The sequence below is a fragment of the Pinus tabuliformis genome, chromosome 2_2 (assembly GCF_031772625.1).
Source record: "Pinus tabuliformis cultivar Carrire ecotype Pingquan chromosome 2_2, CPIR1, whole genome shotgun sequence".
NCBI lineage: Eukaryota > Viridiplantae > Streptophyta > Pinopsida > Pinales > Pinaceae > Pinus > Pinus tabuliformis.
Window position 1 is genome coordinate 1,005,113,326 of NC_142300.1, and position 25,660 is coordinate 1,005,138,985.

Here is a 25,660-nt window from a genome sequence, read left to right on the forward strand (position 1 = left end):
TTCAGCCACACACATTTAACGAGAAATCCATTTCAAGAAAAATGTAGAAATGGAATGGATTTAATTGTATTTTATTGGATCTTTTAAAAAAATAGATTTACATATTATAATAAATTGAATGACAAAATAATATTTTGTAAGGGATGCAGACAATTATAACATTTTGTTCCTATATCTCAATTTGAAATCTTCACCCCATAATGAGAATTAGCTATCAAACTTAGAGTTAGTTCCATTCCAATGATGGACTATTTATAAGTTCATTCATAGTTATTCAAAGTTCCCACTATGAACCTTTAAATTCCAATTAGCTTTCTTTATTTTTCCTATTTGATTCACAACAATAATTGTTTGTATACCTATTTTATGGTACTTTTCAAATGAAGCATCTTATAAATGAATTACAATGTCCATTCCCATAATGTGAAAGCAAGGATATTCAATTACTCAAATCACATCATTCTTAATATGGAGATCCAGATTTTCCACTTGAATGATCAAGCTTGTGTGGCTTCATCCATATCTTTTCAACCTCATTCGTTTCAACCTCATTCATTTAAACATTTGTGATCAACCATTAATAGTTTTCAGTTAAACCACAATGACTTGCTTGATTCCAAACACCACAATATCCATATTCTAGGACATCATGAGCCCATTTTGATTAATATTTATGATATTCCTTCATGCCATACCTTACACAACTTGTCTTGATTACTACCATCATGACCTAACCTTACACTACTTACCCTGATGTTGACCCATCAAATGACAATTTACGACTTTCCCACCATCTTAATGATTAGATCATCCTATTTAAACTAATAACTTAACCTTATATCAAGGACAATATCAACCTTGACTCAAAATACTACAATCACTTTATTTGGAATATTGTAACTGGTTTTCAATTGCAAAACTATAATTGTTGAATGGTGTTAAACTTCCTTACTCCACATCTATCAACTTGTAAGTAGAGTTGTCAATCTACCAACAAAAAGCCTCAGTTAAATAAAATTAAAATAAAATATGATCTTATATTTTGATTCATCCTTTTGGAAAAAACACACTTCCTTCAAAACTTAAAAATACTTATATTTAATAATGACATTCCTCATGACTTATTAGGATAAACAAATACATAAATTTTTAACCTTTAAAATTGAAATAAAATCTGGCTATTGAAATGACCCTGGCTCTCTGAACTTTTATAAATATAATGGGATTAGAATCCTTAATAAATTATCCACTGACATTAATATCTGGGTATTGAAATGAGAACTTTTATAAATACAATGCAATTAAAATCCTTTCCCTTCATAATAACAAAACCAACTATTAAAATAACCTTTTGACCCACTATTAAAATAACCTTTTGACTATCTCCACTTTTATTTTATATAGTAACTTTTTCACTATGCCTACTTTTATTTTATATATAATGCGATTAGAATCCTTTCCATTGACAATAACGTTAAAGACCGACCCTGTGATTATCGCAGCTTTATGATTGAGAGTTTCCTCTGCTTTAGGTGTGACATAATACAGAATTAAATTATGTGTTTGACATCCGCTCACCATTTGGATGGTAGAACAACCGAAAAACTGGGGCCGTTGCATTATTTGTGGTCAATCTATCACATTTGTACTTGAAGTATGCCCTCTTTCCTACGGATCGATTTCTCCCAGGGAAGGAGAGTCCGCTCGCCTGGTCTGTCCTTGCATGTGCAACTAATGATGTTGTGAGCGAAAGGATTCCTGGGCGAAACGATCCAACAAAAATGGCAGAAAGCATCCGAGATAAAATGAGAGGCAGATTAATTACGGTTGGATTTAGATCCGCACTGCTGTTTTTGCTGATTGTAGCCCTGCCCATGTTCCTTCTCAAGCGATGGGTATGATTAACTTCGATCTGAGATTTTTCACTTTATCAGAAGACTTTTCTATATGAAAATTCTATTATAACCATGAATTGAACTTTGATCTAACAGTCCGATAACCTATGGGAAGAACGAGCGATGGTGGAAAATAATATGTTCCGGCGATTTCCGAGCCAAAACGAGACAATGAATGGCCCCATCTGGCAGAGAATAGCGAAGACCCATGAATTGCTGAAGTGTTCGCCCAGCGCCATGTGTTCGCCGTCGTGGCTTCAAGTTCTGAGGAACCCCAGTTATGTCCATGAGGCCACCTCGTGCCCCTTTTATTTCAAGTGGATTCGCCGGGACATGAAGCCCTGGGCGAAGACTGGAATTACGTCGGATATGGTGGAAGCTGCAAAGAAATTTGCACATTTCAGGCTGACTATTGTTAATGGCAGGATGTATGTGGAATCGTATCGAAAGTCTTATCAAACCAGAGATCTGTTTACAATATGGGGAATTGCACAGTTGCTGAAATTCTATCCCCAAATGGTTCCCGACTTGGACTTGATGTTCAATTGTCGAGACAGGCCCACTTTCCGACGAGCCGATTATAAAAATCCGGCCAATCCTCCTTCCCCGCTGTTTCGTTTTTGCGGGACCGAAGATTCTTTTGATATTGCGTTTCCAGATTGGTCTTACTGGGGATGGTAAGTTTGAAAACCCAGTTGAGTTTTAGCACAGTACTGTATATAGAGTCATGGCTGTGTGGCCAGCCGGATGTAAATTTGATGGTCTTATCTTATCCTTCACATATTCCTTTTTCAATGAATCTTATCATTTAAATAATGTTTTTTTGACGGTTTGAAAAAAAATTGTGAGGTTTTATTTATTTATTTATTGATTGATGTGCGTTATAAATTTTTTGGGAAGTGTCAAATAGCTCAGGGTCTGGGGCTTGATTGGGCTCTCCATGGTCTGTGGCTCTCCAAGTTAGATCTGGGGCTCTCCATCATTAGAACGTGCAAGAAGAGATTTGTACAAGTCTGTGGTTTTTCTCACAGGTCTGTCAATTCATTCTGCAGTTAGATCTGTGGCTTGATTGGGCCTTCTGTGGTTAGATCTGCGGGGTATGATTTAATAGGTCTGCCGATTCCTCTGCGGGTCTTAAGTTTTATATTTCTCTAGGTCTGCGGCTCTATTGAGAAATAGAGCGGCTTTCCAAGTTGTAGATTTGCCAATTCTGTAGTTTTTTTTCGGCAATCTTCTATACTTAGTAGAAGAGCATTCTTGAGCCATTGCGAAAATAACTGCTGGCTCAGTTCCGTCCGCCTCTAGGGGGCAAGCTCCTGCCCATATCGTCAGTGAAGCCCCAGCTCCCACTGTCCAGGTGGTCCAGGCTTCACTCGATTAGGCTTTGAAGTTCTCTGAAAGTGCCATAATCTACCGATTCAATGGTTTTTGGCCGCGGCTGACAGCGCTCCACAGTTGGATTTTGGAGGTATGGAAGCCTCTAATTCCTGATGCAATTAATATCTACCCTTGTGCTAGGGGTTTCTTTATAGTAGATTTTGAAAACCCTGAAATCAAACAACGTATTCTAGATTCCGACCCTTGGTTTTTGGGAAAATCAGGCCTATTCATGAGGCCATCGAACCCATCATTCGATCCCTCAATAATAGTAATAACCTCAGCACTAGTTTGAGTGAGATTGCCAAACCTACCCTTGCATCTCTGAAATTTCTCTTTGCTAAAAGCCATTGGAAATACAATTGGGAAATTTTACTGCAGGTGCCCAGAAATAGAGAATATGCCCGAACCACCTATGCAGGCATCTGTGTGGAAATGGATTTCAGCGTTAGATTCTTAGCTGAAATACACCTAACAAGTAAAGACTATGTGTGGAATCAGAAACTCAATTATGAAAGTGTGCTCTTCAGATGTCGATCCTGCTTTGAGATAGGCCACCTAATCAAAAATTGCCCAAAAGCTTCCTAGAAAAATTCTGCTAGAAAAAATCACCACATATCTACATGGTGGGAAGGAGCACAAAAGGAACACTACACTGTCATCTAAGAAGAATACTCTTGAGAAAACTTTGAATCACGATAAATTGAGCAAGAAAGAAACAATTCTCAAGACAAGCAGGGGGAAAGCCCCGCCCAACAACAAAAGAGTGAACTCGACAACCCCTCAAGTTATGAGGGTTCGAATACCGCACAAAATAAATCTCCATTTAACAGCAAAGCAGATCTCCTAGACCAAACTTCTTCTCCAACTATCTTCAAAAGGACGAACACAATAGATCGCGAAGCTAAGACACCAATGTCTCAGAAGAGATGAAGGAGATGCAAGATAAAGAAAGTTGGAAGACCGTAGAGAAAAAAAGGAAAACTACAACACCAATCTTGCCAAGAAAGAGGAGGAGCCAGATGATTAGGAAATAAGAAAGATTATAGGTCTTATAGACCAATTTGGTCTCAATGGACACGGTAACCACCACCCCCATCATCACTAATGGGTATTTGGAAAAAGTCAATTTATTTATTAGTTAGATGGTATCAAATTGTATATATTTTTTTACATATTATTATTATTTAATAATAAAGTTATGGTCAAAGTCAGACACCAAATTAGTGTATAAGATTTTTTGTTTGTAAGATCACGGATACAATTTCTCTACCTATAATTATTATTATTATTATTATTATTATTATTTAATTTTGGTGTATAAGACATTTTGCTTGTAACACAAAGAATACAATTTCTCTATATATAATAATAATAATAGTAATAATTATTTAATTTGAAGGTCATGGCAAGACAGATATCAAATTGGTGTATAAGACCCTTTGCTTGTGAAACAAAAGATCCACCCCGCATTGGTTTCACTATTAAGTCTATCAAAACATATTTATTTTCTGATACTAGAAATTGTTTTCAATTTCTAGCCTTTTAGAAACTTGTGATGTGGAATTTGAAAGCAATTTTTACTTTCTTGCAGGGCTGAAATACGAACACCAACCTGGGAAACATTAGTGAAAGAGATTGTGAACGGGAGCAGAGAAATAAAGTGGGAGGACAGACATCCAACGGCCTACTGGAAAGGGAATCCCACCGTGGCTGCTGTGAGGGGTGATCTTATGAAGTGCAAGAAGAAACCCAAATGGAACGGTCGTCTTTATGCTCAGGTAGAGCATATAACTGTCTGAAATCCCATCAGGTTCTGTATGGAATTTCAATATGTGATGTCTGTGATTATTGTATGTAGCACTGGGGTAAGGAGATGCGAGAAGGGTTTGCAGCCTCGAGATTGTCAAAGCAGTGTCATCATAGGTAATTATCTGGAAACCAGTGTCATCATAGCTAATTACTTTATCAAAATAAATTTAGTATTAATTGAATTGGACAATTTTTTTTTATTTTATTTGTAAATCAGAAATTTATATATTTTTAATTTAAAAAATGGGAAAATGATTTTCAAATATTTTATGTTTTTTTAAATAAGAGGCAAGATATTTTTATTTTTTCTTAAAAAAATGAGAAAATGATTTTTAAATTTTATTTTTTAAATCAAGAAACAAAATAATTTTAACCTTTTCCATGAGAAAATAATTTATAAATTTTTTCCCCTTGAAGTATTTTATATAAATTTAGTAAATCACTTAGTCAAGTATTTTATATAAATTTAGTAAATCACTTAGTCAAGTAGGTACTGCTATATACCTTTCTCTTGTAATAACGGGAAAAACCTTCTTACCCTTACTTTCTCACAACATTGACCCTAGTAAATGGAGTGCTACCCAACTCATTGATGAAGCAGGGAATACTAAATAGAGTAGGACCTGCCATGAACTTTCTTTTTTCCAACTATTATAAATATATAAATTCTTTTACCTTGAAATATGTTATATAAATTTATATTTATATTTATATTTTTCATATTTTTGATTTCCCAAATTAAAGTTAATTAACTTTCTATAATATTTTGATTTTCTTTTGTATGAAGGTTTATTTTTAATTTTAAATATATTATTATTATTATTATTATTATTATTAATGTTAATGGTTTGTCAAAGCATTTTTCTGCAGTTACCGCTTGAGTTAAAAATAATTTTGTCATTCCGGCTTGAATTACAAATGGTTTTGCTTAGAATTTAAAGGGATATTCCAAAATCTCTCTTTCATCTGTTACAACCAAGCTCTATATAGTCTTGTTTTCTCAAACACAACAATGCACTGAATAGTATATAGGATAAAATATTTAAGCTAGTTTTAATTTTCAAATTATAAAACATAAAATTATTGTGGATATGTTTTATTTTTCTCTATCACTTTTAAAAGATATCCAAGGGCAAATTTCACATCCATGTCAAATAATAAGAATAATTAAAATATTGAAAACAAACTTTTTATTTTGTATATTAAAAATTTAATTATTTTCAAATCCATAATTAACCGTCTTCATTTATCTTATTCTCAATATTATAATTCCTTTTAAACTTTTAATAAATCCTAAATATAAACTACTATCATCCATCTATAAAATAATAATATAAATACAAAATACTCTAGTCAATCCATGAACAATATTATAAAATAGTATACAAAATTTAAAATTTATTATTAAATTTATAATAACACTCCTCACTTTTTATAGGAATTTCTTATTTTCATAAATTTTTTAATTTAGTGCTTATACAATTTAGATATAATGGCTACAAAATTATATGGCTTTTTCTGATTTAGTAAATTTTCCATTTAAACTTTTAATAAATCCTAAATATAAACTACTATCATCAATTTATAAACAATAATATAAAACATAAAATACTCTCATCAATCCATAAAATATGATAAAATAATATACAACATTTTAAATTTATTATTAAATTTATAATGTTTACTAACCACATTTATCACTTTTATATGAATTTCTAATTTCCATAGATTTTGAATTTTATAATTTTCATGGATTTTGAATTTTATAATTTTCATAGATTTTGAATTTAGTGCATATGCAATTTAGATATAATTGACTATAAAATCTTATGGATTTTTTTTTATTTAGTAAATTTAGTTACTGAAAGTGTTTAAAATGAAAATAGAAATTTCAAAAAGTTAGCTATTTTTTTAAATGTATTTCTAATATATATTTTAATGAAATGAATTAATACATTAAAAACTAAAATATATTTTAATGAAATAAGTTAATAAAAAAAATCAATTATTTATTTATTAATTTTTTCCACATTTAATAATAATTACTAAAAATTACAATTTTATTGAATTATAAAATAATTATAATATTTTATTTTTATAATTTTAAATTTATTAAAAAATAATAATTTAGATATTAAAAAATATATATTAATTAAACCATTGTATTGCTATTATACGTATATTTGAATTTGTTCATACTTATAAGTTTTACTATCTCTAAAAAAAAACGTATATTTGAATTTGTTCATACTTATAAGTTTTACTCTCTTAAAAAAAATCTAAAAGCTAGATAAGTGGTAACAGAGCTATTTAAATGGTAACACAAAACCTAATTATAATCTAAATAAGTTTATTTTAACCTAATTATAATCTAAATAAGTTTATTTTTTCTACATATATAATAGGAAGAAGATTTTAATAAAATATCTAAGAGCTAGATAGGTGGTAACATAGCTATATAAGTGGTAACGGAAAGCCTAATTTTAATCTAAATATTTTAGAGTTGATTTTTTCTATATATATAATAAGAAGAAAAATTTAATATATATTTTAATAAAATGAATTAATAATTAATTAATTAAAATATATATTTTAATGAAATAAATTAATAAAAAAATCAATTATCTATTTATTAATTTGTTTTTATGATTATCAAATTTAAAAAGGACACTTGCGCTAATTTTACGTATGACAATAATAAATTGGAGGAAGTGTATTCTTACAAGTACCTAGGAATTGATATCCATCACAAGCTCAACTGGAACCATAGCATTGAGAAAAGGATCAATGGGGGATGGAAAGCTTATTTTGGTCTTGAAAATAATTGTAAAACAACAAACCTTGTAACGTGGGATAAAAAGAAGTTCCTCTTTGAAACTTTAGTCACTCCTGTTATCTTATATGGCTGTGAAGTTTGGGGCTGCAGCATCTCCAGAGAATCATGGAGGAAGATTGAGCAAATCCAGAAGCGCTTTATAACTTATAACCTGAAAATTAAAAGTAATACACCCTATCCTATTCTCCTTATAGAAGCGGGTCTTTCTTCTATTGAGAGCCTAGCTATGCTCAGGTTTCTGATGTACAAGCACAAGCTCAATAACATAGACAATCATAGACTTCCTAAGCTAGCTTTAAATTCCAGCCAAAATCACCTAAGGCTTAACCGAGGATGGCATAAGGACACAAGGGCCTGGTTAAACTATTGGGAGATCAATGAGAATGATGCTTTGCAAAACATAAATAACATTAAAGATATTGTTACTTCTAAGTTCAAAGAAAAATTGTGGTGTGAGAAAGATTTAGCGTCTAAAAGAAAATTAAGTTATTATAAGAAGGTCATCAACCCCACCCTTGAAGATCAAAAGTATCTCTCTATTCTAACTAGCTCAAAAAAGAAAATTAATATAGCAAAGATTAGAACGAATTCTCATGAGCTCCATAGTGAGACTGGCCGCTGGGTAGTTCCTAAAACGCCATGGATGGAAAGGATCTGCCATATTTGTGAGAATAAGAGCATCGAGGATGAAAGCCACTTCCTCTTAGAGTGCCCTGCATACAACCACATTAGATCTCAATTTCACAACCTTTGTTACAATACTGACCTTTCTAGTCTTTTACAATGCCAAAATTATAGTGAACTCGGGAGGCTTCTCTCCAAGCTTTTTGAGCATCGGAATAACATCTTAAATCAAAATAAATAATTTGTCTTTTTAGGTCCGATAGATCATTATTTGGTCTCAGTGGACGTTAACAATCATCATCATCATCATCAATAATTATTAAAAATTACAGTTTTATTGAATTATAAAATAATTATAATGTTTCATTTTTATAATTTTTAATTAATTTAAATGTTAAAAATATATATTAATTAAAGCATTGTATTACTATTATACATATATTTGAATTCGTTCATATTTATAAGTTTTACTAAAAAAAATATATTTTAAAAGTTAAATAAGTGGTAATAGAAAACTTAATTATAATCTAAATATTTTAAGGAGTTGATTTTTTCTAAATATATAATAGGAAGAAGAAAAACCTATCTTTCTTATTTGAAATTTAAAAATAATTACTCTAAATTAATGTAATTTATATATATTTATAAGTAGAACTTCGGGGTGAATCACATAAAGAGAGAAATTTGTCGACGCGTTTCGAACCAACCAGTGTGGCTCATCGTCAAATAGATCCAGCTATGCATGCTAAATAGTCTGAGCAGAGCCTCCAACTGCTATCTTAACCAACGGCTAATTTTGACTTAGGGACTGCAGTCAAAAAGTCAAAATGATAATTAATGGGAGTTATTTAGATTAAATAAAAGAAATAATTATATATATTGATTATGTTATTAGTTTAATAAGAATAGTGACTTATATGGGAATTAGTTAGATTAAGGACCTGACTTATATATATATATATATGGTAGTTAGTTATAATAACTATATATAAATATATATATATATAAAAAATAACAAAAGTTAGTTGAAAAGTAAAATTAAGGGGGAAAGGTCAAAATATAAATAACTAGAAACTTTTTAAAAAATAATTTTATATGGTGATAACTTATTGGTTGGTTAAAATTTTATATAAATTTAAAGGAAATTAGTTAGATAAAGGACCTTACTTTCATAAATATATTTATAAGGTAATTTAAGGTGATAGATGGTTATAGTAATTATATAGTCCTAATATGCTAAAATAAGATGGATAGCTAACTAAAACTAAAACTGAATAAAACTAATTAAGAACGAGAATATATATATATATATATATATATATATATAGTAATTAAATTAATTAATTAATTAATAATAATATATAATAGTTACGATCATATTAATATATAATAGTTACGATCATACTAATATATAATAGTTACGATCATATTTATATAATAGTTATGATCAAATTAATATCTATCAGGAAGAAGAAAAAAGCAAGAGCGCCTAACATAAAAAGAAGGAGAAGGACTGGAAAAGGCCTAAAACAATAAGGACAAACCCTAACGAAAGCAAAGAAGATGAAAAAGGAGGGAGGAAGAGAAAGACTAGGAAGAAAGGGCGGGGATCCAACATCTACTGATCTTCCAGCCATCATCTCTATTGAGATTGATTGGCCTTCTTTCAATCTCAATAGCTTCCCTGAATTTACGATGATGGAACTGAGCAACTTTGGCGACAACCTTGGCCTCCTCTATACACACCTGATGCTTGGTCTTTTCAACATGCTCTGCCAATGCTGAAGACTTGGATCTCCCATGTCTTAGGTCGGCTGCATGTTCGCTGATCCTCTGATGGATGGAGCGCCCTGTTTCCCCAATATAGGGGGTCCCACAAGAACAAGGGATCAAGTAGACACCCTTCATGTCCTTAGGGTTAATGGGATCTTTCACCGATCGGAGGGAATTGCGGATGGTGTTGAGGGGCCTAAAGGTTGAGGGAATCTCATACCTCTTAAGGATCCGAGCAATCTTGTCCGTGGTTCCTTGGACATAGGGAAGATGTACACCTAGACGGCGCTCTTTAGGCTCTTTCTTAATTAATGCATTTTCAGAGGCTTTACGGAAAGCCTTCCGACCTAGGTGCCTACTATATCCATTTTCCACAAAGACATCAAGGAGATGGGATCTCTCCTTATCAAAGCTCTCACTATCAGAAATCCTAAGGGCACGAGTAGCGAGGGTGTTAAGAACACCCATCTTCTGAGCAAGGAAATGATGGGAATCTGCATGAAGATACTGCTCAGTATGTGTTTTCTTTCGGAACACAGAGTGGGAGAGATAGCCATCCTTATTCTTGGATATAAGAATATCCAGGAAAGGGAGGCAACCATTGACCTCTTTTTCCATGGTGAACTTAATGGCAGAGGACTCGCTGTTAAGGTGATTAAAGAAGTGTTCTAGCTCCTCTGGGCCATGGGGCTAGATGACATTAGTGTCATCTACATACCTTTTCCAAAGCTTGGGAAGGAGACGAGCCGAGGCTAAAGCTTTGGCTTCGAAATCTTCCATAAAAAGATTTGCAACAATAGGGGAAAGAGGGGAATCCATGGCAACACCACAAGTCTATTCAAAAAACTCACCCTCGAAACAGAAGAAAGTGGAAGAGAGACAAATCTCCACCAGATGCGTAGTATCGGGATCTGTTAGGCGAAAGATCACCTCCAAGGCCTCCTTTATAGGGATGCAAGTATAAAGGGAGACCACATCAAAGCTGACGAGAATGTCCTCAGGGTTAAGCTTAATATCCTTAAGCTCCTTAACGAAGGATGCAGAGTCTTTCACGAAGGAATCAGTGCGGCCAACCAGGGGCTTAAGTTTGAGGGCAAGGAACTTAGCCAGAAGATAGGTTGGACCACCAATGGTGTTGACGATAGGCCTCAGAGGAGCCCCTTCCTTGTGAATCTTCGGTAACCCATAGATCCTAGGAGCAATGGGATTGCTTTCAATGAGCTTGTGGCACAAGGAACTCACTGAGTTATTCGATTTGATGGTGAGAGCCACTATCCTAGAAATCTTCTTCAGAGGGTTCTTGGGCAGTTTTTTATAACTGCCACTGTTGTGAAGATGATCTAACATCTTCCTACGGTAATCATCCTTGTTAAGGATGACCGTAGCTCCTCCTTTGTCTGCCTTCAAAACTACAATATCTTTGTTCTGATTCAAGGATTTTAGGGCAGAGAATTCCTCATTGCTAAGATTCTTCTGAGGGGGCTTAGCCTTTCTAAGGACGACAGCACAATCCTGCCTAATAGTATCCTTGATCTTATCCGAAAGATCTCTAATCCCATACTCCACGTCGCAAATAATGTCATCCACTAGGATATTTCTAGGGGCAAGGGCAAAGTTTAAACCCTTGCTTAAAAGGCTAAAAATAGAAGGGGAGAAAGAGAAGCTAGATAGGTTAATAACTTTATTATTCCTGGAAGAAGGGGGAAAAGTAATAGGATTCACACCAAAAACCTTATTGTTTTTGATGCCAGAATCATGGTTGTTAATGCTAAGAAATTCCTTGTCATCATGGGGTAAATTATTATTATTATCATATAAATTGATATTATTATAGTTATTATTATTAGAACAAAAATTATCTACAATGCTATTATTATTATTCTTATTATATAAATTATTAATCTTATTATTATTATAAGAATTATTAATATCATTACTATGGTTATTAATACTATTATAATTGTTATTATTACTCATGGAACAATTATTATCCATACCATCATTACTATTCTCTTGGGTAATATTACATTTATATAAATGATTATTAATAATATTATAACTATTATTATTAACCTTATGCGAATTATTATTATTGATAATACAATCAATTTTATTATTATAATGGCTATTATAAAAAGTCAAGGGGCTCAGACCGTTCACGCTAGACCAATCTTTGCTGACTGACTGCCATTGGCACGCAGATAATTGAGGTAGATCAGGCTCAAAAGAAGCCGAGATCGAACCTCCTACCCGGTCAGAAACAACACAAGTCCGGTCCTGAAGTAAACAATGAACCTGCGAACCATCATCCTTCTGATCCACCGCGCCATTAGTCAGGTCAAACGAGTCAAGCAGATCACACTGATGTAAAATAGAACTATTTCCCTGATCAACAGCATCACTACATCGGTTGCTCGAGCAGCTGCGCGTAGGATGAACCGGGGAAAAACGTGCAGAGTTCTGTAATATATCTTGACCGCGTGAGGGAGTGACAGAACCATGACTCCGGTCCGAAGTCTCACCACTGTGTCTAAGTTCAATAGGAGAGCCTGACGGAGCCACGAACTCAGGAACCAAAGCGCCGACTAACATGTTAGATGTCAACGAAACCTGAGCAGTCGAACGATGAAGCTCAAACGTGTCAGATCTCTGGATGACAGGCTGATCAGCAGAATCAAGGGGATAAGCCACGAGAGAACCACCAGAAACTTCTGCACAAACCAGAACCACTAGAAACTTCGTCCTTAGAAAGGCTAAGCCCCCTCGGAAGAATCTTAGCAATGAGGAATTCGCTGCCCTAAAATCCTTGAATCAGAACAAAGATATTGTAGTTCTGAAGGCAGATTAAGGAGGAGCTACGGTCATCCTTAACAAGGATGATTACCGTAGGAAGATGTTAGATCATCTTCACAATAGTGGTAGTTATAAAAAACTGCCCAAGAACCCTCTGAAGAATATTTCTAGGACAGTGGCTCTCGCCATCAAATCGAATAACTCGGTGAGTTCCTTGTGCCACAAGCTCATTGAAAGCAATCCCATTGCTCCTATGATCTATGGGTTACCGAAGATTCAAAAGGAAGGGGCTCCTCTGAGGCCTATCATCAACACCATTGGTGGTCCAACCTATCTTCTGGCTAAGTTCCTTGCCCTCAAACTTAAGCCCCTAGTTGGCTGCACTGATTCCTTCGTGAAAGACTCTGCATCGTTCGTTAAGGAGCTTAAGGATATTAAGCTTAACCCTGAGGACATTCTTGTCAGCTTTGATGTGGTCTCCCTTTATACTTGCATCCCTATAAAGGAGGCCTTGGAGGTGATCTTTCGCCTAACAGATCTCGATACTGCGCATCTAGTGGAGATCTGTCTCACTTCCACTTTCTTCTATTTCAAGGGTGAGTTCTTTGAACAGACTTGTGGTGTTGCCATGGGTTCCCCTCTTTCCCCTATTGTTGCAAATCCTTTTATGGAAGATTTCGAAGCCGAAGCTTTAGCCTCAGCTCGTCTTCTTCCCAAGCTTTGGAAAAGGTATGTAGATGACACTAATGTCATCTGGCCCCATGGCCCAGAGGAGCTGGAACACTTCTTTAATCACCTCAACAGCCAGTCCTCTGCCATTAAGTTCACCATGGAAAAAGAGGTCAATGGTTGCCTCCCTTTCCTGGATATTTTTATATCCAAGAATAAGGATGGCTATCTCTCCCAGTCTGTGTTCCGAAAGAAAATGCATACTGAGAAGTATCTCCATGCAGATTCCCATCATTTGCCTGCTCAGAAGATGGGTGTTCTTAACACCCTCGCTACTCGTGCCCTTAGGATTTCTGATAGTGAGAGCTTTGATAAGGAGAGATCCCATCTCCTTGATGTCTTTGTGGAAAATGGATATAGTAGGCACCTAGGTCGGAAGGCTTTCCGTAAAGCCTCTGAAAATGCGTTAATTAAGAAAGAGCCTAAAGAGCACCGTCTAGGTGTACATCTTCCCAATGTCCAAGTTCCATCATCGTAAATTCAGGGAAGCTATTGAGATTGAAAGAAGGCCAATCAATCTCAATAGAGATGACGGCTGGAAGATCAGTAGATATTGGATCCCCACCCTTTCTTCCTAGTATTTCTCTTCCTCCCTCCTTTTTCATCTTCTTTGCTTTCATTAGGGTTTGTCCTTATTGTTTTAGGCCTTTTCCGGTCCTTCTCCTTCTTTTTATGTTAGGCGCTCTTGCTTTTTTCTTCTTCCTGATAGATATTAATTTGATCATAACTATTATATAAATATGATCGTAACTATTATATATTATTATTAATTAATTAATTAATTTTTTTTATTATATATATATATATATATATATATATATATATATATATATATATATTTTTTTTTTTTTTTTTCTCGTTCTTAATTAGTTTTATTCAGTTTTAGTTTTAGTTAGCTATCCATCTTATTTTAGCATATTAGGACTATATAATTACTATAACCATCTATCACCTTAAATTACCTTATAAATATATTTATGAAAGTAAGGTCCTTTATCTAACTAATTTCCTTTAAATTTATATAAAATTTTAACCAACCAATAAGTTATCACCATATAAAATTATTTTTTAAAAAATTTCTAGTTATTTATATTTTGATTCGAAACGCATCGACAAATATCTCTTAGACTATTTAGCATGCATAGCTGGATCTGTTTCTTCAACTTGTCCTGACGATGAGCCACACTGGTTGATTCGAAACGCATCGACAAATATCTCTCTTTATGTGATTTACGCCGAAATTCTACTTATAAATAATATAGATCACAGAAGCCTCATTTCAACAAAATATATATATATATATATATATATATATATATATATTTAATGAGTTAATAATATTGAAATAAGTTAAACTAAAATTAAAATTAAATCTTCTAAACTAACATTTCCCTCTATTCAAATCAATAATGGGTTTAAAAGAAAACAAACCATTGCAATGACATCACACTTAAAAAAATCTATGAATCTGTTTTAGAAAAAACAACAAAAACAGACTCATCTAATCTTAAAATTTAAACCGGCCCAAACCTAGATTCCATGGGATTCTAGTTCCTGAGAATATAGTACACCCATTATTACAAAGCAAATTACCCATTTCATAGGCCTGTGTCTGTCCACGAGCTATCGTTGTGACCGTTGTGGCACTCACTTTACTTGATATTTGGAGTCTAACCAAAATCCGCCGAACGGATGTTAACTTGGCCTAAATGTCCGGCAACTTGTAACAATTATAGTTTTGACCATTCGTTTTGAAGGTATTGCATTGAAAGAGAAGTTATCGGACAGAATATGGCAAAAATTAGTAATCTGATATTAAGATTGATATTTAGAGGCTGACAAAAATCCGCTCAGCTGGCATTGTGACCGTTGTGGCACTCACTTCACTTGAGATTTGGAATCTGGCCGGAATCTGCTAAGCTGATTCGCTATTTGGAGTCTAACCAAAATCCGCCGAAGGGATGTTAACTTGGCCTAAATGTTCGGCAACTTGTAACAATTATAGTTTTGATCATTCATTTTGAAGATATTGCATTGAAAGAGAAGTTATTGGATAGATTATGGCAAAAATTAGCAAGCTGATATTAAGTTTGATATTTAGAGGCTGACAAAAATCTGTTCAGCTGACATTGTGACCGTTGTGGCACTCACTTCGCTTGACATTTGGAATCTGGCCGGAATCTGCTAAGCTGATTCGCTATTTGGAGTCTAACCAAAATCCGCCGAACGGATCTTAACTTGGCCTAAATGTTTGGCAACTTGTAACAATTATAGTTTTGATCATTCATTTTGAAGATGTTGCATTGAAAGAGAAGTTACTGGACAGATTATGGCAAAAATTAGTAAGCTGATATTAAGTTTGATATTTAGAGGCTGACAAAAATCCGCTCAGCTGACATTAACATTTAATTCATCTAGTAAGAAATATACGGTTGACAATGAGTCTTCTAGATCTAGTAAGAAATATACGGTTGACAATGAGTCTTCTAGATCTAGCATAGAGATTACGGTAAGAACTATACTTTTGAATGTAGAATTAATATATATATATATACTTTTGAATGTAGAATATATATATATATATATATATATATATTTTATATATATATATTTTTTTGTTTCATATAGTATTAAGGATTTTTAATATTTTTTGTCGTATATGGTATTGAGTAGTTTTGAGGATGTGGTTTAATGGTTAGGTGGAGAGGTTTGGTCTTATAGGTCATGTAATTCAATCTTACATGCAGGACTATGTATGCATAAGAGATGCTCTAGGCACAATTTCTTTAACTGAACAAATACCAGCATAGATCTATCTTAAGTAGGGATCTAACATGAGCCCAAATAGATCAAATTTCTTCAAGTGAAAAATTCTTAAGAGTGTGTAAAATACATTGTTTTTTTTTATTATTTAAATTGTATTTTTGAATGCTAAGAGTATATTTAGGACCAAATAAACATTTTAACCATAAAATCTTAAACTAGTTAAGATAGATCTTCAAATAGCTTATTTAAATCTCTTTGAAAAGTATAATATTTAAACACACATTTTTTTTTACTTTTAATTACTTTACATTATATTTATTTTTTTAATTATAGCCGACATTATTTTTCTATTTAGAACATAATTTTTTTTTGAGGGTGCACTAGTGACATGGTTACATATCCCCTCATACTGGATTTTGTAAAATGAGCCTGCTAAAAAATACAATATTATGTTTAAAAATTTACAAGGAGCAGAGGAGAGGTGTCTCCCACAGCTCAAATCTCCAGTTCTCGCAAGAAAATCGAAAAGGGGCTTAATTAACACAGAAATTTAACCGACAAAAAACAGAGTAAAGTAAATTACTTACATATGGAGGCTAGGTTTCCTTCATCCTTCACAAGTAAAATAAAAGTTTATTGTGATTTACACTTCACCAAGGGTTGTGAAGTAACACTCACAGTGATTGTTGTTTTCACTCGCCCACCAATATTTTCTCCACTATTTTCTCTCTTTTTCCTCTAAGTTACACCCTCTCAACTCCTCAACTATGCAAAAAAACCTTTTACATCCATATTTTTCAAAAACATACATTTTTGACACATTAGTGCATCACTGAACAAAACATTAAGACACAGGATGAGTGTTTGTTCATATCTATCTATGTTGCAGAGTATATATTTCACTTGCGCAGTAAACATTTTATCATACTTAATTACCAACCCTACATTAAATTCACATTTGTTCTTAAATGCTTGACCTGTGTTGTCGAATGGTCTCATGTGTTCTCAAATGGGGAACTCCTACTCCTACTAAGAAATTCTCTCCTTAAACAAATCTGTAACCTTCAAAAATCCATCTGACAAGTATGACTATTGTAAGTGTGTTTAACACAGTGGTTGGGATTAATTTTCCAACACTCCCCCTTAATCACAACTGCTTCCATTTTGAATTCCCAAACAATCTCTGAGATGAACAAAATTTTCGTGCCTTGTGAAAATATCAACAAACTGTTCTTGTGACCTGCAGTGCTGCAACACAATTTCACTATTGTTAATTAACTCTCTAATAAAATGATATTTAGCATCAATGTTCTTGGTCCTCTTGTGAAAAATAGAGTTCTTTGATAGTGAAATTGTGGAAGTGTTGTCATAGAAGATAGTTGTTGTCCCCTCTTGGTCATGGCATAGATCCTTCAACATCTTTCTCATCCAAACTGCCTGAAACGCTGTTGTTGTTGTTGTGACATATTGTTGACAATAACATTGTTGGCTGCTTCTTGGAGGCCCATGAAATGGCTCCAAAACCCAAATGAAAAATGTATCCTGATGTGCTCTTTCTGTCATCGACACTTCCTAACCAATCACTATCAGTGTAACCAACCAACCTAAAATCATTTGTTTCGGTGTACAAAATACCATACTCTTTTGTCCCATTGACATACCTTAGAATCATTTTTGTTGCTTGCCAATGCATCTCCCTAGGTGTCTCCATGAACCTCGCCACAAAACTCACTGCTTACATTATATTTGGCCTAGTGGTGGTCAAATACATCAAGATGCCCACATACTTTTGTATAATGTCAGATTGAAATTATTGTTGCAATCTTCTTTGCTCAACTTCAACCCCATGACACTTGGAGTTGGTGCGAGCTTGTTGTTCTGCATATTAAACCTCCCCAAAATGTTTGCTACATACTTTGCCTGAGAAATAAAAATGTAATTTTCTATTTGCTTCACTTCTATGCCCAAAAAATATCTTAACAACCCCAAGTGAGTCATTTCAAATTCTCTTTTCATGACTTCTTTGAAATCAACAATGAGGAAATCATCACTGCCTATAAAAATTAAATCATCTACATATAATACAACAATAATAATCTTACCATCATTCTCTTTGATGTAGAGAATAGGCTCTCCATCACATTTGTCGAAGCCATTGTCCAACAAGTAAGAATCTATCCTACTATACCATGCACGTGGTGCTTTCTTCAGCCCATAAAGAGGTTTTCTCAACCTATACACCTTGTTTTCTAGGCCTTATACCTCATAAATAGGTGGTTGCGCAACATATACTTCCTCTTTCAACACTCCATTCAAGAATGTTGATTTTATGTCCATTTGATACACTTTTGATTTATGTTGCGTGACAATCGACACCACTGTACACACTGTCTGCATCCTCGTGACTCATGTAAATGTCTATGCATAGTCTTTTCTATGTTGTTTCTTGTATCCTTTGACAACTAACCTCGCTTTATGCCTTTCAATATTCCCCTTAGAATTGCTCTTGGTCTTATAGACCCACTTCACTCCAATGACTTATTTTCCTTGTGGAAGGTTCACTAACTCCCACGTGTCATTCTTTTCTACTGCTTTTATTTCTTCCTCCATTGCCACAACCCATTTTTCTTCTTTGAATGCATCTTCAAAATGGATTGGGTCATCTACATGACAAAATAATGCAAATAAGGAATTCATACTAGTGCTACTATCAACTTCATCTTGTTAATAAATTTCATTTAAATTTCAGAATTTTGGTCTTCTTATGCTTGTAGAAGATGGGCTTGACATGTCACTTACAATTGCACTTGAAGTAGATGACGTTGTGGGTCTTTGTGGCGTGCTTGGACAAACACTTGATTGACTGTGCGATGTTGTCATATTATTTGTTGATGGTGTTACTTGATGTCTATTTTGTTGTGCTTGAATGGTGTTGAAGAAAGTGTAACTAGGTTCAGTCTTCATAAATTTACTTTTGGTATTTGTATTTATTCAAGAAAAGAAATATTATTTTTGTTATATTTATCAACGAGTTCTTTCTCATTGAAATAGGTCTAACACATGTTAAAGTGCTATAGGTGATTCAAAGAGTCAAAAGAAAATGTTGAATACCTTAAGGGCATGTTACACCATGTACATATTTGTATAAGAGTCAAAGAATATCTCTCCAAGCAAAGTTAAGTCCTCTCCATATAACGACATCACCGAATAAGCAATTCTGATGAAAAAGAAGTGAAGTCAGCCTAAAGGAGGGACAATCCTCCATATATATGATCTAGGTGGATATTGATGACCATCCACCTATTCCACTTGGACCCTCACCTTGTTTCTTTTAGTTTTTCAATTTCCTTAATTGTAGCACTATTCAAAATTTTTGGTAGCCTTTCGGGTCTTAAACTTCTGGAGTCGTTTTGAGGCCTTCAACGTCGATATTTATTTATTTATTTTTATTTTTTTTTATATATATATATATATATATATATTTTTTTTTAAGACAAAATTCGTTTGGTGATTACACATGTAATCACATCAACAGTGGTAGTCCTTGGAGAGATCTTTCCAACGAGGTATCATACATGTAAAACGGAGATAATATGACCAAGTTACAACCCGGAGAAATTGGCTGCCCAACTAACCAAAATCGGGGCCCATAAACTCTTGTCATTACATCTCCTCGGGTTAGGGTTTTGGTTGTTTAGGGTTTTCTCTAATTGTTAAATAATAAAGATGCCTTTGAGCCTCATTGTAACTCAGTGCAAAGGCATGTATCGGCCACATCTCTTCTCAGAGATAAGCTATCATCTCCCGAGCTATCTTATTTCCATTCTGTTTGTTAGCATAGTTCAATATTTTTCTATTAATGAAATGAAGTGTTTTTCTGCTGCAACTCTATGTTTATGAGTGTATATGTTAGTTGTTGCACTCCTGTTTAAGTTCAGATTAGTGGTATCAGAGCAATCTTCTCTTTCTCTGTTTTTCTTTGCATGTCCCCAACGAGGTCAGTGGATAAGGAGTTAAGGCTTGATCTGGATGAAAAATTACAGGATCAGCCTCGCAAAACTCGGTGACCTCCCATGGTAGAAGAAAAGAAAGATGAGGGGGCAGGAGATCCTTTCAAAATGTTGCTCGAAGAAGCCCTCGAGTGACAAAGGGACGCAATGATGGATAACTTTGCCCAGGTCCTTTGATAGCTACCCACAGGCGATGCATCTTCATCCAGCAGCCACTTTGGAGGCGTCACTCCTTTTAAGGTTCAAGTTAACTTTGATATTCCCATATTAGAAGGCCTCATAGATGCAAATGCCGTAGATAAATGGTTAAATCTATTAGAAGGATATTTTTCAGTTCATGAATTTTCCAATCGGGAAAAGATTACGTTTTCACTTCTCAAAGCCGTCCCACATGTCAAGGACTGGTGGGAAACCTACTATGAACAAAAGGACGAGAGCGAACCCTCACTGTTTTCAGCTGCACCCACTTGGAATTGTTTCTGAGACGCCATTAAGGAACAATACTACCCTGTTGAGAGCTATGCAGATAAACACATAAAGTGGACAATGCTACAACAAGGGAGGGATCAAAATGTGTTGCAGTTCACAAATACTTTCCATACCCTTTGCATGAAGCTGGGTATTAAGGATACTAAGCGACATTTGGTGCTTAAGTATTGCGCCTGTCTACACAAGTACATCCAAGACGAGATGGAGTTCGTAGGAATTTCCTCACTTGGCACAATGTATTGGGATGCTGTAAAGATTAAGCAGAAGTTTAAATAGAAGAAGTGAGACTTTGGATCTATGAATCCAAAGCAAGGAAAGGGTTCCCCCAAACCACAAAACAAGGGACCAAGTCAAGGCAAAGCTACCCAGGACAACCTGCCGAAGCCACAAGCAAGGAACAAACCACGAAGATGAAGAAGGATACAAAAAAATGGTGTGAGTTCCATAAGAACTCCACTCACAATACAAGTGAGTGTCAAGCCAAGCACTCACTAGTGGCTGAGCTAAAGGCTTCCGAATTAGACGCAGGTTTTGACTCTGAATCAGAACCTGATAAGGGTACTGACAAAGGGAAGCAAATCATTGATGCGGAGCCCAGTGCCACCGTGGCCACCACAAAGATCCAAAAAATTGAGCTTGAAGCTTCATAGGAGAGGGAACGCCTCTTCCACTCATAGATGTGGATGAAGGGTTCTATGCTTCAGATCATTATTGATAGTAGGAGCTAAAACAACCTCATTTCAATAGAAGTCGTGAAGTTGTTGGGCCTAAAGACTACAACACATCTATAGTCGTAGACCATCGGGTGGCTTCACCAAGGATGATATCTTCGCGTTAGCCAGCATTGTCGCCTTCCCTATAACATGAAGCCCTTCACAGATGAGGTATTGTGTGACGTTGCTCCTCTTAAAGTTTCTGATGTATTGTTAGGACAACCATACTTGTGGAAGAGACATGCTGTATATGAGTATAGAGCTCACTCTGTGATTATTACTTTTGCTAATAAGTTGTATAGGACACCGGAGGTAGCAATGCCTACTGCCATCTCTTTTATCATTGTAAAGCAATGTAGTAAGATCATTTTCGAGACTAGGAAATTCATTTTCCTTATGATTCGCCCCCAAGGCAAGAAGAAGGTTGTGGCCACAGCTTCTAGGCAGGGCTCCTCTCCACAACATCAACATATGGACAAGGTCATGGAGGAGTACAAGGACATTTTTGCCTAACCCTCAAGGGTACCTCTACACTGTCAGGTCAAGCACTCCATCGATCTGACCTTGGGCACGACACTACCCAATGGATTGATCTATCGACACTCTATTCTAGAGAATGATGAGATCAAGAGGTAGATTCAAGAAATACTATAGAAAGGGCACATCAGGCCAAGCTCATCACCCTGCTGGAGCCCGCTTTTATTGGTACAAAAAAAGGATGGGACCTGGAGGCTCTATATTGACTATCGGGTGTTGAACAAGATCACTGTCTAGAATAGGTACCCAATCCCATAGATTGATGACCTTCTGGACCATCTCAAGGGGACCAAATATTTCAACAAGATTGAATTGAAATCAGGTTATCACTAGGTGCCTATCGAACCCTCCAATGTGTGGAAGACTGCTTCAAATCCAAGGAGGGCCTTTTTGAATGGTTGGTCATGCCATTCGGATTGACGAACGCCCCTGCAACCTTCATGAGACTGATGGATGACATCTTTCTGCCCTTCACCAATGCATTCGTGGTGGTGTATTTAGATGACATATTGATCTTCAACCAGAGTTGGGAAGAGCACCTCCACCATATTCAACAAGTCATACAAACCATTCAACAACACAAGCTATGTGCTAACTTGGAGAAATGTACCTTTGGCTTGACCCAGGTTCAATATCTGGGGTACATCATTGATGATCAAGGTGTACATGTGGACCCATCCAAGATACAAGTCATTCAGGATTGGCCAGCTCCAACCACTCTAATAGATCTCCGCAACTTTTTGGGTCATGCCAATTTCTACCGTAGGTTCGTGTTGGGGTTCTCTCATATCGCTTGGCCTTTAAGTCAAGTCACCAAGGGCGAAGTGAAATCAAAATTCTTTTGGTCGGAAACCCAGCAGTGGGAATTCTCCGAGTTGAAGAATCGCCTCTATTCTGCACCAGTACTCACATTACTATACCTGTAACAACCATTTGAAATTGAGACAGATGCCTCCGACTATGGTATTGGTGCAGTTCTTACTCAACATGGGCATACAGTGGCTTACCACAATGAGACACTTTTAGACAAAGTACAAAAGTACCCCACTTACGAAAAAGAAATGTATTCCATTGTGCAGGTCTGTCGTTAATGAAAGCATTACATTGTGGGACAAGAAATAATCATCCACATAGACCACCGACCTCTAAAGTTCATACAAACACAAGGGAAGTTGCAGAACGATCATCATCAGAAATGGTCCACCTATCTGTAATAGTTCCATTTGAACATTAAGTATAAGAAGGGCAACACCAATAATGTCACTGCTTGCCTCAGCTGACCACTGGTCATGGTGCTAATCACTGTGCTCGACTCCTGTGGGCATGAGACTTTGGGGTGGCCATATCTTTAAAAAAGTGATTTAGAATTTAGCAGCATATACTAGAAACTCCTCAAAGAGAAGAAAGTTTCAAATTTTAACCTTTAGGATGCACTATTATGCCACTTGGGACACATACGTGTTCCTTCAAGTGAGCATGCCAATATGATTTGGGAGGCACACTACAATTGGATTGGTGGACATTTCAAAGTAGAGAAAACCATGGCGGTATTACAGAAGCATTTTTATTGGCTAAAACTTCATCATGATGTTGGGAAGTAAATTAGATCCTGCATCGCTTGCGCCATTGCCAAACCAACCATCAAGAAGCAAGCCCTTTATACTCTTCTACCTACTCCTAGTTAGCCTTGGGAATCTGTCTCCATGGAGAAGCAAGGCCTGTATACTCTTCTACCTACTAAGCACAACAACAATTGTGTTTTTGTGGTCGTCGATAGATTATCTAAGATGGCAATCATGGCAACCTTCAAGAAGAGTATCACAACAGAGGCCACTGCTAAGCTCTTCTTTGAGTGAGTGTGGGTACACTTTGGGATCCCACAGTCCATTATCTCAAATCGAGACAACAGATTCTTGAGTTCATTTTGGTCAGGTCTCTGGTCGATGCTAGATACAAAAATCACTAAGTCCACAACTTTCCATCCCCAAACTGAGGACCAAACACAGGTTGTCAACATGATGATTGTACACATTCTGCTCATGTACAACTCAAAGCATCCATACACATGGGATGAAAGTCTCCCCTATGTCCAACACAACTACAACAACGCTCTCCACAGCTCAGTGGGCCACAGCCCCTTCCAGGTAGAGTTTGGATTTCAACCATTATGCCTCATTGAGGTGGCCATACCATTTGCGGCCACTTAGGTAGATTTGGCTCACGTGCAATCCGAAGCTGAAAGGGCTAACAACTTCATTGAGTGCATTCGACACATTTGCCAACAGGTCCTTGATATATTGGATAGATCCAATGATAAGTAAAAGCACTGCCATGATCAACATCAAGTGCAGAACAAATTCCAGGTGGGCAACAAAGTTTGGCTACATTTGCAGAAGGATCGCCTTGCTGAACCCCACTGCAAGATTTGTACGCTCCAATATGGTCCATACACCATCATTAAGGCCATTGGGGACAATTCCTTCGATCTTAGCATCCCATTGTTCCTTCTTTTGCACCCAATGTTCAATGTAGATCACTTTTGGCCATACTTTCCACCATTGTTGGACACATCTGACATTGTAGAACAACTCACACCAACAGAGCTCAACCTAGACTGCATGGAACATACCACAACTGATCAAATCATGGTCACACAGATTAAGAACACTTGAAAAATGAGGATAAACTATATCAAGTTGTCAAAGTAGGCCAACTCCTTCACCAAGGCAAATGGCTCACCAGGGAACAAGTTTAGTAGAATTTTCCTCATTTCATGCAGGAACTCAACGCAATGGGGACTATTGCTTTGTAAGGGGGGAGGACTAATCCAAGTGGATATTGGTGGCCACTTGCCTATTCCACTTGGACCCTCACCATTGTTTCTTTCAGTTTTTTGGTTTTCTTAATTGTAGCACAATTTACTATTTTTGGCAGTTTTTCGGGTCCTAAACTTCCAGAGCCATTTTGAGGCCCTAAATGACTTTTTTTTTGTGGTCAAAATTCCTCCAAAAGTTATGCATGTAATCATGTTGACAGTTGTAGTCCTCAGGGATATCTTTCCAAAGAGGTATCATACGCATCAAACGAAGATAATATGACCAAGTTACGACCTTGGGAAGTTGGCTTCCCAACTAACCCCAACAGGGCCCATAAACTCTTAGTGTTACATCCCCTCGAGTTAAGGTTTTGGTTGTTTATGGTTTTCTCTTCTTGTTCAATAGTAAAAAGGCCCTTGAGTCTCATTGTAACTCAATGCAGAGGCATGTAGCTGCCACATCTCTTCTCAGAGATAAACTACCATCACCC

At 35.6% G+C, this 25,660-nt stretch overlaps 1 protein-coding gene across 1 annotated transcript in view; it reads left to right on the plus strand.

Moving 5' to 3' along the window:
• Positions 1 to 1,497: 1,497 nt before the first annotated feature.
• The window catches only part of LOC149196773 (uncharacterized), a 33,577-nt gene continuing 9,414 nt past the window's right edge, over positions 1,498 to 25,660 (plus strand). The window contains exons 1-4 of the mRNA XM_089403787.1: positions 1,498 to 1,895; positions 1,992 to 2,572; positions 4,867 to 5,053; positions 5,134 to 5,198. Of these exons, the coding sequence (XP_089259913.1) occupies positions 1,782 to 1,895; positions 1,992 to 2,572; positions 4,867 to 5,053; positions 5,134 to 5,198 (947 nt within the window). The 5' untranslated portion in view covers positions 1,498 to 1,781. The remainder of the gene's footprint in view (positions 1,896 to 1,991; positions 2,573 to 4,866; positions 5,054 to 5,133; positions 5,199 to 25,660) is intronic.